The sequence below is a fragment of the Cucurbita pepo genome, chromosome 8 (genome assembly GCF_057944985.1).
Source record: "Cucurbita pepo subsp. pepo isolate OVF chromosome 8, ASM5794498v1, whole genome shotgun sequence".
Lineage (NCBI taxonomy): Eukaryota > Viridiplantae > Streptophyta > Magnoliopsida > Cucurbitales > Cucurbitaceae > Cucurbita > Cucurbita pepo.
Window position 1 is genome coordinate 3309294 of NC_141805.1, and position 12260 is coordinate 3321553.

The 12260-nt window shown below is 36.8% G+C and overlaps 2 protein-coding genes across 2 annotated transcripts; one reads left to right on the top strand and one right to left on the bottom strand.

Moving 5' to 3' along the window:
• Positions 1–91: 91 nt before the first annotated feature.
• LOC111799953 (transcription factor MYB17) lies at positions 92–3696 on the top strand. Its single transcript, XM_087126218.1, has 4 exons — positions 92–695; positions 1791–1920; positions 2322–2533; positions 2827–3696. The coding sequence occupies exons 1-4, from the start codon at positions 563–565 to the stop codon at positions 3429–3431; spliced, it is 1080 nt and encodes a 359-aa protein (XP_086982344.1). The 5' UTR covers positions 92–562; the 3' UTR covers positions 3432–3696.
• A 5238-nt stretch (positions 3697–8934) lies between these two features.
• Positions 8935–10533, bottom strand: LOC111799952 (WRKY transcription factor 22). Its single transcript, XM_023683489.2, has 3 exons — positions 9885–10533; positions 9653–9763; positions 8935–9562 (listed from the first exon to the last, which is right to left on the bottom strand). The coding sequence occupies exons 1-3, from the start codon at positions 10307–10309 to the stop codon at positions 9097–9099; spliced, it is 1002 nt and encodes a 333-aa protein (XP_023539257.2). The 5' UTR covers positions 10310–10533; the 3' UTR covers positions 8935–9096.
• Positions 10534–12260: the final 1727 nt, after the last annotated feature.

Genomic DNA, 12260 nt, shown 5'->3' on the forward strand with positions numbered 1-12260 from the left:
AACGAGGGAAGTGGAAATTTTGAAAGACCCACAAGGGAACAGTGTTGGAGGTCTGGTCTTGTCATGGTATGTCCCGTAGTATGAATGTTATTTTCATCATAATAAATGCGTCCCAAATCTCTCTCTGTTCAATAAATGCTAGTCTGCATTGTGAGAATCCGCAATTAATTCTTCTCCTTATTCGCCTATTTCTTATATCAATTGTGCGTAAATTGTAAAACCTCAGAATAAGAAATCTCTGCATTAACTCCCTCAATTTTTTTGGGACAATTTTTACTTTCAATGATGATTCAATTCTTCCTATGCTCAATCGTGTCAGTATTTATTGCAAGAACCAGCTTGAAACTTGCTGATTCTTGTCCTTCCCCTTCAGACCCACTTACCCATTAATTTCCCCTCTTTCAATTTTAGTTGATTGAGATAATGTTTCCCTTTCGCATGGCTTTCCTCCTCCTCTCTCTGTAATTCGCTCTGAAAATTTGCAAGGGAAGGATCTAGGTTCTTTCTTTCACTCTGGTCACTAGAGGGTGGTGTCCCTGCCTCTGATTTTGAAAGTTGTGAGATGGGAAGAGCGCCTTGTTGCGATAAGGGGCTAAAGAAAGGGCCGTGGACATCAGAAGAAGATGAGCTTCTTATCAATTATATCAAGCAAAACAATGGCCATGGAAGCTGGAGATCGCTCCCCAAGCTTGCAGGTTTAGTAATCCAAAATTTTCGCTAGTTCCCACTTGTCATCATTCATTCTGCAGTCTCTGTTTATTATAACATTTTCATTACTTCGAAATTTATTGTCACTGGAGTATAAAAGACAAAGGAGGAAGAAGAAGAATATGCTCGAGTAGTTGGGTCCTTTACCCTACTCTCCCTTTCGATCTCCCAATATCTCATTCATCTCCTTTCTGCGATCTCATAGATTTTTTACAGCAGTTTCTTCCCCTGCTTTGTTACCCAAAAATGTGCAGAAAAAAGTTCCAGCTGTTAGGAATGATCGAACTACCTCCCGTAATCAAGACTCTCGGGAGCCCTCAAACACTTGAGTCACATTTGACTATACCTTTGAGGCTCCCAAGTTCTTTATTCGACATTTAAAGATTCTATTAACTTGGTTAAGTTAAGGGCATAACTCTAATACATTGTTAGTAATGTTAGGAATTACGAATGTTCAATATTGTCCACTTTGAGTATAAGCTCTCCTGATTTTGCTTTTGATTTCTCAAAAAAGTTTCGTACCAGTAAAGATAGTATTACTTACTTATAAACTGACGATCAACACCTTAATGAGTCGACGGGACTCCACTCCCAACATACTCAACACCAGCATTACTTATAAACTCATGATCAACACCTTAATTAGTCCATGGGACTCCTCTCCCAACAATCTTCAACACCAACGTCGTTATAGATTTTCTGTCTGGTAATTTTTTTTTACTATAAACGTTCTGTGTGGCCAACAAATGATGCTAAACTAGACCAAAGAGTTCTGCGAATTTTTCTTCTATCAAGGAATGCCTGCCTCAGCCATCCTTTAGCATAAGAATAGCTAGTCTTTTGATTTATCTTTAGTTTCTGATACAGCCTCCACTGCAGTCCATGAGATATCGAGTATGGTCACCAGGACATTTTTTATGCCCATACTTGCTCTGTTAGTAGCCCAGCTCTATTCTTAAACAGGACGCACCAACAATTTTCTTGCACATTTGGAAGGGAACGATTGTTTTCTTACGTTCTTCATTGATTTATCTCTCTCACTTTGATAAGGATGGTCTTTGTACATGATGTGTTTTTTTTAGGTCTTCTACGATGTGGGAAGAGCTGCCGTTTGAGGTGGACAAACTATCTAAGACCTGATATCAAACGTGGCCCCTTTACCACCGAGGAAGAGAAGCTTGTTATTCAGCTCCATGGAATTCTCGGAAACAGGTGATAATACTACATTGTTTTCTTCCTTAATAATATCATAGATTTGATTGCTAAAGTTTATGGTAACTTTTCTTTCATCCCATCCGAATTATCAATTAGTTTAAATTTTGTAACTGGACTACCTTTAGCAGATATTGTTTTCTTTGGACTTTTCCCTCAAGATTTTAAAATGAGTCTACAACGGAGAGGTTTTCATACCCTTATAAGAAATGTTTCGTTCCCCTCTCAAATTGATGTGTGATCTCACAAATTTTGTCATGATGTTTTGCTATATGTTAGTTTACACTGTTCGTTGCTCTTGTTTTTAGTTTTGAAGCTTCACCCATTCCTAATGGTGGTCTCTTTATTAGTCAGTTAAAATATGTTCGAGATATTTTTACTCGTGCTCATTTGTTCGACAGCAAACCAGTCCACAAGGTGCAGACCCCACTCCGTCTCCACCCTACACCCCAGAGTTTGTATTCTCAGTTTCTGCCCCCTTCTTCCTCTCTTGTTCTAACTGCCGCCACGTCCACCCTCCTTCACAGTCACGATCGAGCCCTCTCTCTTTTTCACTTGCCCTTTTCTCAGACAGAGCCATTACCAGCGAAAGTTCTCTTAGACAACATTAGAGGTCTTTCTTTCTGACCTTCGGCTATAGTGAAAGATGTTTAGCCTGTATTTGTCCATTGGAACCACTTTCAATAAAACTCAAGGCTAAGTTTTAACTCTAAATGGTAGTTTGTAAAACCTGAAGGCCATTCATATTAAAATGTTTGCTTTAACTGAGGTTTCGAGATTCTTTGAAAATCAGGATTAAAAAAATCATCATTCTCGGACTCATCTACTTTGTTCAACATGTTTTAGCCTTGAATTGTACTGATCGAGTGCTTTGCAGGTGGGCTGCTATTGCTTCTCAACTACCAGGAAGAACAGACAATGAAATCAAGAACTTATGGAACACCCACCTCAAGAAACGTCTTCTTTGCACAGGCATTGACCCTCAGACACATGAACCCTTCAACTCCCGCAGCTCCTTCTCTACAGCACCGGCATCACCGAGCACCCGCCACATGGCACAGTGGGAGAGTGCTCGGCTCGAAGCCGAAGCTCGACTTTCAAAGGAATCATCACTCTTCACCCTCCTCCCCACGGAAAGAACAACTGATTCTGACTTTTTTCTTCAAATATGGAACTCTAAAGTTGGTGAATCATTTCGTAGGTGCAGGGAAGACAAAACAACATGCCAAAGCCAAAGTCCCATATCCTCATCAACTAAATACGAGTCGGTTTTCGTCGTCGCTACCGACAACGTAGTCGATTACACCGGTGCCTCCTCAGCCATGGAAAGCAATAATGAAAATGAAGAAACGGAATACAAAAACTTCAAACCAATAGCTGACATTCTGATGTCGAAGTCTGATTCATCGAGTGTGAACGAGTTCGAGGAGTCATCAGACAGTGCATTCGAACTGCTTCTTGACTTCCCCATTAACAATGACATGAGCTTCTTGGAAGAAAACAACGCATAGCATCTGCAGTAGAGAGATAGCAAAGCTTATGAAGATTTTAAGTTGTTCGTATGGTAGGTTAGGTCCCAAAGTTTTGTGGATTGTTGTTACCAAAACTAAACCATTTTTCTTTGTTTTTGTGCTTTGAAATGGAAGCTGTGATGAAAGAAAGCGATTCCTATCCTGGTATCTTCTTCACTAAAGGGGATCTCTACTAAGCGTCAAAGTTCAGTTTGTAGATAGCATATATGGTTCTATTTTTAATGCAAGTGCTTCAGTTCAGTTTGGGTTGGGTATTGTTTTTTTTTTTTTTATATATATGCGACCGACCTTTGCTTCATTAGAAATTTGCCCCGGACTTTCTTTCTTCTCCTACGAAGCTTTGAGGAAGCCGTCGATAGTAGGTTAATACAGATCTCCTGCAGCTGATTTTGTTGTGCGTTGATTCAGAAACTTCTTTTTTCTAGGAAATAATAACCAAATCAAAAGAGTTGGGCGAGAACAAGAAGCGAAGAACGCTCGATGCCTTTTCTTCCTAAGTCACATGTGCTCGTAGTCTAAGAGAAAAGAAGCAAGCTACCTTCACCACCTTTTCTTCCCGAATCACATGTTATGTTAATAACTAAAATTTCAACATTTATAAGTCACAACGCATTACTAACATATGTTACACACGTTAATATTCTTAATATTTTTAAAATGTAGGGTAAGGTAGGGTTGTAGCCCTATTTTTTAAAAAAAATATCAAAAAAAAAATCTCATTTCAATCCAAACGTAAAAAAAATCTTACCCAAGTTAACTTTTATGATTTGAGTTGAGTAAAACTTTTTATTAAAAAAAAAAAAAAAAGTTACATTTGGATTCAAAACCAAAAAGAAAAGTAATACTAATTATAATAATAATAATAAATTGTGAAATAAGCAAGTAGAAGGAAAAGAGCATTTCTTTTAGTTTTCCTTTTGGTTTTGAGCATATAACTAAAGGAATATGCGCATTTAAAGTACAAGAATCTATTTTACTGCAATTACCACGGTTAAAACCTATTTTACCTATTTATAGAATTTTCATGTCTTTGCTGCTCAATCAAACTTTAGAGGGGGTGACACAATATTTACTGACCGTGAATAAATCTAAAAATATTATTACTCAAGTAAATAATACGGAGTTAAGAATGAGAAATAGAATTGAGATCGAAAGTTCAATCTGCATTGATATACACAACGTTTAAATAGGATACAAGCTACCAAATAACATGTACAAATAAGAAAATATAAATTAATTTAATTTTGAGAATAAAATAAAATATACTAAAAAAATATTAACTAATTAAAAATATTTAAGATATATTCAGTAATTAATATATTCTTCGGATGTTTATTTCGTAACTAATTCAAACGTTTTTTTTAAATAAAAGTTTTAGGTTGAATTGAAAATTTGATCCCATTTTTTTTGTTCTTAGAAGCCTAAACGTATATATTTCTTGCTCAATAGCGCTGCCGCCGTTCTGTTTCTTCGGCGTTGGCTGTAATTTCTGAACTCGTTTCACATGCGAAAACACTTATGTTCGTGATTTGCTACTGAAATCTGGGCGTGGTTGACGATGCAATGAATGTGTTCGACGAAATGCTTCTTCCAGGTTTGGAGTTTCAACCCAATTATATAACTGCTGATATTGTTTTCACCAGATTGTTGAAAATAGATGGGAAGATGAAATTGCTGGCTACGTAGCTAAATTTGATAAACACAATGTTGTTCTTAATGGCATTACATTAACGTTCTTGATCTTCAAGCTTTGTAGGTTTAGAAATACAGATCCTGCGTAGAATGTTTTAGGTGATTTTGTGAAATCAAAATGGTCTTATAACTTTTGGTTATTCTTATCAATCATTTATGTAAGTTCATAAGGATTGATGATGCATTGAAGGTGTTTGAGAAAATGAAGGGGAAAAAGATGGAGGTGTTAGAAATCACGACTCTCCACAAATGGTATGATATTGTCCACTTTGAGCGTAAGCTCTCATGGCTTTGCTTTGAGCTTCCCCAAAATGCCTCATACCAATGGAGATAGTATTCCTCATTTATAAACCCATGATCTTCCACTAAATTAACCAAGGTGGGACTCACTCCCAATAATCCTCAACAATCCTCTCCTCGAACAAAGTCCACTATAAGCCTCCCTTGAGGCTTATGGAGCTCTCGAATAGCCTCCCCTTAATCGAGGCTCGACTCCTTTCTCTGGAGCCCTCGAACAAAATGCACCCATTTGTTCGACACTTTAGTCACTTTTGACTATACCTTCGAGGCTCACAATTCTTTGTTCCATATTTGAGGATTCTATTGACATGGTTAAGTTTAGGGCATGGTTCTGATACCATGTTAGAAATCACGACTCTCCATAAATGGTATGATATTGTCCACTCTGAGCATAAGCTCTCATGACTTTGCTTTGGGTTTCCCCCAAAAGGCCTCATACCAATGGAGATAGTATTCCTCATTTATATACCCATGATCTTCCACTAAATTAACCAACGTGGGACTCACTCCCAATAATCCTCAACAGGAGGCCTAGGCTGTTACTCCCGATTGATGGGCAGGCAAAAAGAAGGATTGTACTTGAAGGGAATGATGAGGTCGGTTGGTTCTGCACCCAATATTGTTACCTACAATTGCTTGATTGATGGATACTGTTAATGCAGGTGACATTGAAAGAGCCCATGAGCTCTTTAATCAGATGGTCAATGAACAAGATGTTGTCAAATGTAATCACCCTCAGTACTTTAGTTGATGGAACGTGCAAAGGGGGTGTTTGAAATAAGCCACGGCCAGACGAAACAACGGTTTACAACAGAGTGACTCATGATATTGAATGAAGAACTCTAATACGAAGAACTCCAATACGTGTATTCAAAGCTATGTACATGCCGTAGTTGCAGAAGCCGGATCAACATCATGACAATGGCATTCTGAAAATTGTTGGACTAGTCACAATTGCATGGCAAAGTAAGTCGTGAAGTGTAACAGCTCAAACTCACTGCTAACAGATATTGTCCATTTTGGTCTGTTATGTATTGCCGTCATCCTCACGGCTTTAAAACACGTCTACTATGGAGAGTGACTCTGATACCATTTGTAACAGCTCAAGCTCACTGCTAGTAGATATTGTCCTCTTTGAGCTTTCCTTTCCAGGCTTCCCCTCAAGGTCTTAAAACGCGTCTTCTAGGGAGAGGTTTCCACACTCTTATAAGAAATGCTTCGTTCCCTTCTCCAACCAACGTGGGATCTCACAATAAACGCGTCTACTGTATAAAGGGTTTAGCCCTACACCAACCAGTGTCTCGCACTGTCCGATAACTGGACCTAATACTATTACATAAAGGGCCATAGTGGATAATATCTACTAGCGGTGAGTTTGAGCTTGAGCTGTTACATGAAGTTGAATTCCTTCCTTTCTAACTTACAATGTAAGTCAATAGGATTGTTAAAGCAATGGAGTATTATTTTGATGAATGTCCTAAGCTGAATGCTATACTGATGTGTTGATCATGACTGTTTGATGTGGTTTAGCTGAAGCTGGACGGGTTGGATGATGGCAGCTTTGTTGTGTGGAAGAACAAATCAGAAAAAGCTAATGTGTTGCTGAATGAGATACTTATGGAGCTCTTATTCCTGCATGTTGTTTGAACACATCAAACTTTTCTGCTGCATCAAAGCTTCTCCCAACACAGTAATCTACAAAAACGAGGTAAATACAAGATCTTTCAAATCCTTCTGTTTTGCATGCCTTAATATTTATTGTTCTTAAACTATTAATGCTAAATGTTGAATCTAAGATTCATTTAACGACATGAAAGTAGGAATTCCTCGTTAGACGGAGAATGTCGAAGAGAATAGAGAGAGATTTCTCTTAGGAGAATTTTGTGAGGATAAAGATTGAAATAAAAGGTTGGGACGGGATGGAGAAGCTGTCCCCCTTAGGATGTTAAAAAAATCTTATGAACCGACTAACTCGATCAACTCAACCCAACTCATACAGTTTGGGTTGGGATATAAATTTATTTTAGTTGGGTTTGGTTCGGTTCAGTTCGGTTCGGTTCAAATAAATGAAACTTTATAGATTTGGTCGGTTCAGGGGTTCTCTTAAATTGGGTTGAATCAAACCAATTCAATTTATTTTGGTTGGGGATGGAGAAGTTGTCCCCTTAGGATGTTCAAAAAATCTTATGAATCGACTAACCCGATCAACCCAACCCAACTCGTACAGTTTGGGTTGGATATAAATTTATTTTGGTTGGGTTTAGTTCGGTTCAAATAAATGAAACTTTATGGATTTGGTTGGTTCATTGCTTCGAATCAAATAAATTTAATTTATTGTTAATTTTAAAATATTCATTTTTGTTTACAATATAGAGATATATACCATCTTTATTATTATTTATTCTCTAACAACTTTTTAAAAATAATTTTTAACTATTAAGAAGGTATTTTTCAATATATATATATATAGAAACTGAGTTATAAATCTTAATTAAATGTTAGAATATAAATATTTTACGAAATAACATTTTACTTTTATTAAAAACAAAAGTTTGAACAAATGACCAAAATAACCCAAATGCTTAAAAAATTTATAGTTAGATTGGATTAGGTTTACAATTCGAACAATTAGGTTGAGTTTAAAAAATGTTCAACCTTGATTCAACTTATCATATCCTTAGTCTTCAGTGGACTTCCATAACTATGGAGTAGAAAAAAATGTCTCATCCCGATCTAACTTATCCCATGAACACTCTTAGTCTCTGCCCCGTGAACATCTCTAGCCGTGGAGTAGAAAAAAATGTCTCAACCCAATCTAACCTATTCCATGAACACCCTTAATCTCGGTCTCGTGGACATCTCTAACTGTGGAGTGGTAAAAAAAAATGTCTCAACTCAATCCAACCTATCCCATGAACACTCTTAGTCTCCATCCCGTGGACATCTCTACCGGTGGAGTAGTGCTCAAGTTATTTGAGTACTTTTGGCTTGAGCATTGTTGTTTTAAAATCTTAATCAATCTCAAGCTCTTTACACACATTTGGCTCCATTGACTTTTCTCTCCACACACACACAAACTTCATAATTTATCTCAAATTTGCACTCTTTTCTCTAATTTTTATTATCTCTTGGTGTTGAATGGCTACCATTTATCCACCAACTGGCATCAACTACACACAAAAATTCCAAATCCCCCTTTTTGTATAACATCAAAAAAAAAAAAAAAAAAAAAAAAAAAAAAACACTGATTCTCCACCATTGCTTTGAAAAAGAAGCATATTCTTCATCCCCCATAGCCATTTTCTTTATCTTCCACTCTTAATTTGCTTCTCTGTCAACGCCATTATGCGTCATCCATGGCTTGATTCCTTCCACTAGTCAACCCCATTTGCAAATTTGTTCTGTTTTTTTCTCACAAACCCCCACTGAATCTTGCTACTGGAAATCACTGTTTTTCTTAGATTTGTTCTGAAATTTAAGCAGAAAAAGATGAGAAATGAACTGCCTCGTCTTCCTTAATAAGGCCAGCTAAAACACTGTTAAGATCTTTGCTCTGTTTTGTTTGATTTTACAGATCTCTATTGGAAAAGGAAAGGAGGGTTGGAAATTGCTTTAACAGGGGAGTTTTACAATTCCTCCATCTGGGTTTTAGTTAAATGCTGCTAGTGGCGGTTGGAGCATTGTTAAACAGCCATGGAAGTCCAAAACTCGCCGGAAAATCATCGGAAAAGCAGTCGTCGGCGTTAGGACTGTCGAGTTCTTCAAACCCCACGTAGAAATCGTCGTTGACGATTAAATCAGAGACCCCCAGATCGTTGTCTTCTTCGTCTTCCGCCAATGATTCCTCTTTCTCTTCTTCTTTGCTCTCCGTGATCGTACTCAGATCTTCGGACGAGCAAACGAGCTGTTTCGCATCGGGTTTTTCCGATCCGGCGTCGGTGGGTGTCGGCGTGTTGGCCTTCTGACGGGTTGAGCCGGCGAGGGAATTCCGATGAGTTGGCGCCGGGTGGTTGTGCTCCGCCGTGTAAGTAACTATGAACATTCCCGGATCGGATCTGTTCCTCTCCACTTGTTTCCGGGCCATGCAACCCTTTGAACTGCTACATCTGTAATATCCCCTGTTTTTTTTCATCATCAACTAAATCAAATCAATACCCTTTACTCCAAAATCAAAATCTTAGCTTCAAAATTTGAAATCGAGTTCGAACCTTGGATATGGAGATCCCTTGATGGGTTTTTGTCCATATTTTCTCCAAGCCCAAATGTCCGACGACAGAGCCTCCGCCGGAACTTGACAGACTTTCTTCAACTGGTTCTTCCTAAAACAGAGAAAAAACAGAGCAAAACAGAGCAAAAACAGAGGAACACACAGAAATCAATTAGCTTCAAGAAAAAAAAAAAGCACTTTTCAGAATCAAAACGTGATGAAAGTTCACTCACCGGCGTTTGGATCTCGGAGCAGAAACAGAGGTTGAATGGAGCTGTTTAGGAAGATGGGTGTTCTGTAGTTGCTTCTGATGGGTCAGAATTTTGACCGCCGGAGAAGAAAGAAGCGGCGGAGCAGGCGGCGGCGGCAGTGGAGGAGAGCGTTGAGATTTAGGTAAAAAGGGGTTAAAAAACTCCCGCAATTCCTCAGTAGAATTACAATTCGACCCATCAAATGGATCTTGAAGCGACAACATACGGTTCGTTTGGTCTCTGCCAAACGCCATAGAAACAGAGTTATTAGAATTGGAAGAAACAGAGTAAGAGTCGGAAGAAGGAACAGCGGCGGAGGAGACGGCGGAGGAGGAGGCGGCGGCGGAGGTCATGGCGGAGTAGCCTCTAACGACGGCGTGAAGATCCCAATCAACTTCCATTTCCATAGACAAAAACTGAGGTCTGAAAAAATCTGTACGTTTGTCTCAGCTTCTTGTTCAGTTTTTGTTGAGAGAGAAAAAGAAAGCAGACAAAAGAGGTCGCTGACTTTTGGAGATAAGGCTGTAATGAGTAATGAGTAGGAAAAAATTAAAAAGAAAAAAATAATTATTTATAGAAAACAAAATGTAGAGATAGAAAGAGAAAGTTAGGGCTTTTTTATTTTTTTTTTATTTTTTAATTTTTAGAGAGAGAAAGAAACAGGTGGGTGGTGGAAGAGGGCATCTCTATGCTATTTTATTTTATCCCTTATTAAAAAAAAAAAGGTTTTATTTTTTATTTTTTATTTTAATAAAATACCCATTTTTATTATTTCTTTTATTTGAAGAAATATTTAATTGTTTTTTTTTTTTGGGGGAGGTTGACTTTAGAAAATGTCAAAGGCCGGAATTCAATTTATTAGAAAAAGAGGAGAGAGAAATAAAAAAAGGGGATTTTGATAGGCGTGAGGCTACACACGCTGCAATCTTGGCTCTCGTACAGACAAAAAGAGTCATTATTTTTATTTTTATTATTAAAAAATGTATAATTAAAATTAAAAAAAAAAAATTAGAATTTTGTATTTTTTAAGGTTAGAATTAGTTTCTAAAAAACTATTTATAAAATTTTGTTAAATTAAAAATACGAAATTGTAGCATTAAAATATTGTATTTATAATTTAATTAAATGTATATTAAATAAAAAAATTTTGAATTATGGTAGAAGGGGAGTGGATGTAGTGAAAATTGGCGCGCCCTATCAATTTTATTAGAGATAGAAGGCGGCGATTTTATTAGTGAGTTAATTGTTAAGGGTGTAGAAACTCCTGTGAATCAACATGAAATTTCGAGTTCATTGAGTTGGTGACTCAAACAATTCGAACAAACTCCACAACCCTATCCAACCTGAAACTTTAAAAAGTAGGGTTGGATTGTAACCCTATTGGTGGTCCCAAGCTGAGATATTGTTCTTTTTGGGCTTTTCCTTCAAAAATTTTATAACATGCCTGTTAGGCAGGAAGGTTTCCATGCCCTTGTAAAGAGTGTTTCGTTTCCCTCTTCAAACAATGTGAGATCTCATAGGTCGAGTCATATCAACCTGCAAGCGAAATCGAATTTTTAGTTTTCTAAAAATTTAACGCAATCCAAATAGTTGTTGGTAAAGATTTGAAAAAAAAAAATTACTATTTATTTTTAAAATATTTTCTCTTTTAAAAAAAAAAATTAAAAGAATAGGAAATGTGATATTTTAAGAAGTGAACATTTTTAGCAGGGTCTCGGAAAGAATAGGAAAGGTGATTTCACTGTATTTCTTACCAGGAACGGGCCTATCACAAGAATATTTTTGTAGTGAGACGATAGCTCTGAAAAATAGATTGCCCATCTTTTCTTTAATCTCGGGAGAAATACGATCGGCGGCTAATTCAAACCCTTCGGTAAAATAAGAATAGCCCCACGTTCAAACCACCCCTTTTCCCATTCACAAGAATTTGCATATTATAAGGAATTCGAATAACTGCTTCAAATACAATATCAGGAAGTACCGCTTGTGGAACCTCGATAGCCACAGACGATCGATTTTAAAAAGTATTTACCGTAACTTTTAATTTCATATCTGTGAATTTTTTAAAATATTGGGTAAATCAATAATCTATCTGACACAAAATTAAAATTTTAAATATTTATTAAATATAAAAAATTAAAAATTTAAATTCTCGTATTTCTAGATAAATTAATGGCATAAATACGTTTTTTTTTTTTTTTAATAATTTAAACCCAAACTTGGTCAAACTCATTTATGTAGTTGGATTATTATTTAGTATTATATTATATAAAAACCAAAATATAATAAAAGAGATTAAAAATATGGTTTGACTTTTGTTTTTAACACATGGAAGTAATGAAGGCCTTTGATGGCCAT

Coding starts and splice junctions, on each gene's coding strand:
- LOC111799952 (XM_023683489.2), bottom strand. CDS start 10,309: ATGGAAATGGAAGTTGATTGGGATCTTCACGCCGTCGTTAGAGGCTAC. Junction 9,764..9,884: donor GCTCCGAGATCCAAACGCCG/GTGAGTGAACTT, acceptor TCTCTGTTTTAG/GAAGAACCAGTTGAAGAAAG. Junction 9,563..9,652: donor AAGGGATCTCCATATCCAAG/GTTCGAACTCGA, acceptor GAAAAAAAACAG/GGGATATTACAGATGTAGCA.
- LOC111799953 (XM_087126218.1), top strand. CDS start 563: ATGGGAAGAGCGCCTTGTTGCGATAAGGGGCTAAAGAAAGGGCCGTGG. Junction 1,921..2,321: donor CATGGAATTCTCGGAAACAG/GTGATAATACTA, acceptor TTTGTTCGACAG/CAAACCAGTCCACAAGGTGC. Junction 2,534..2,826: donor TCTCTTAGACAACATTAGAG/GTCTTTCTTTCT, acceptor CTCAACTACCAG/GAAGAACAGACAATGAAATC.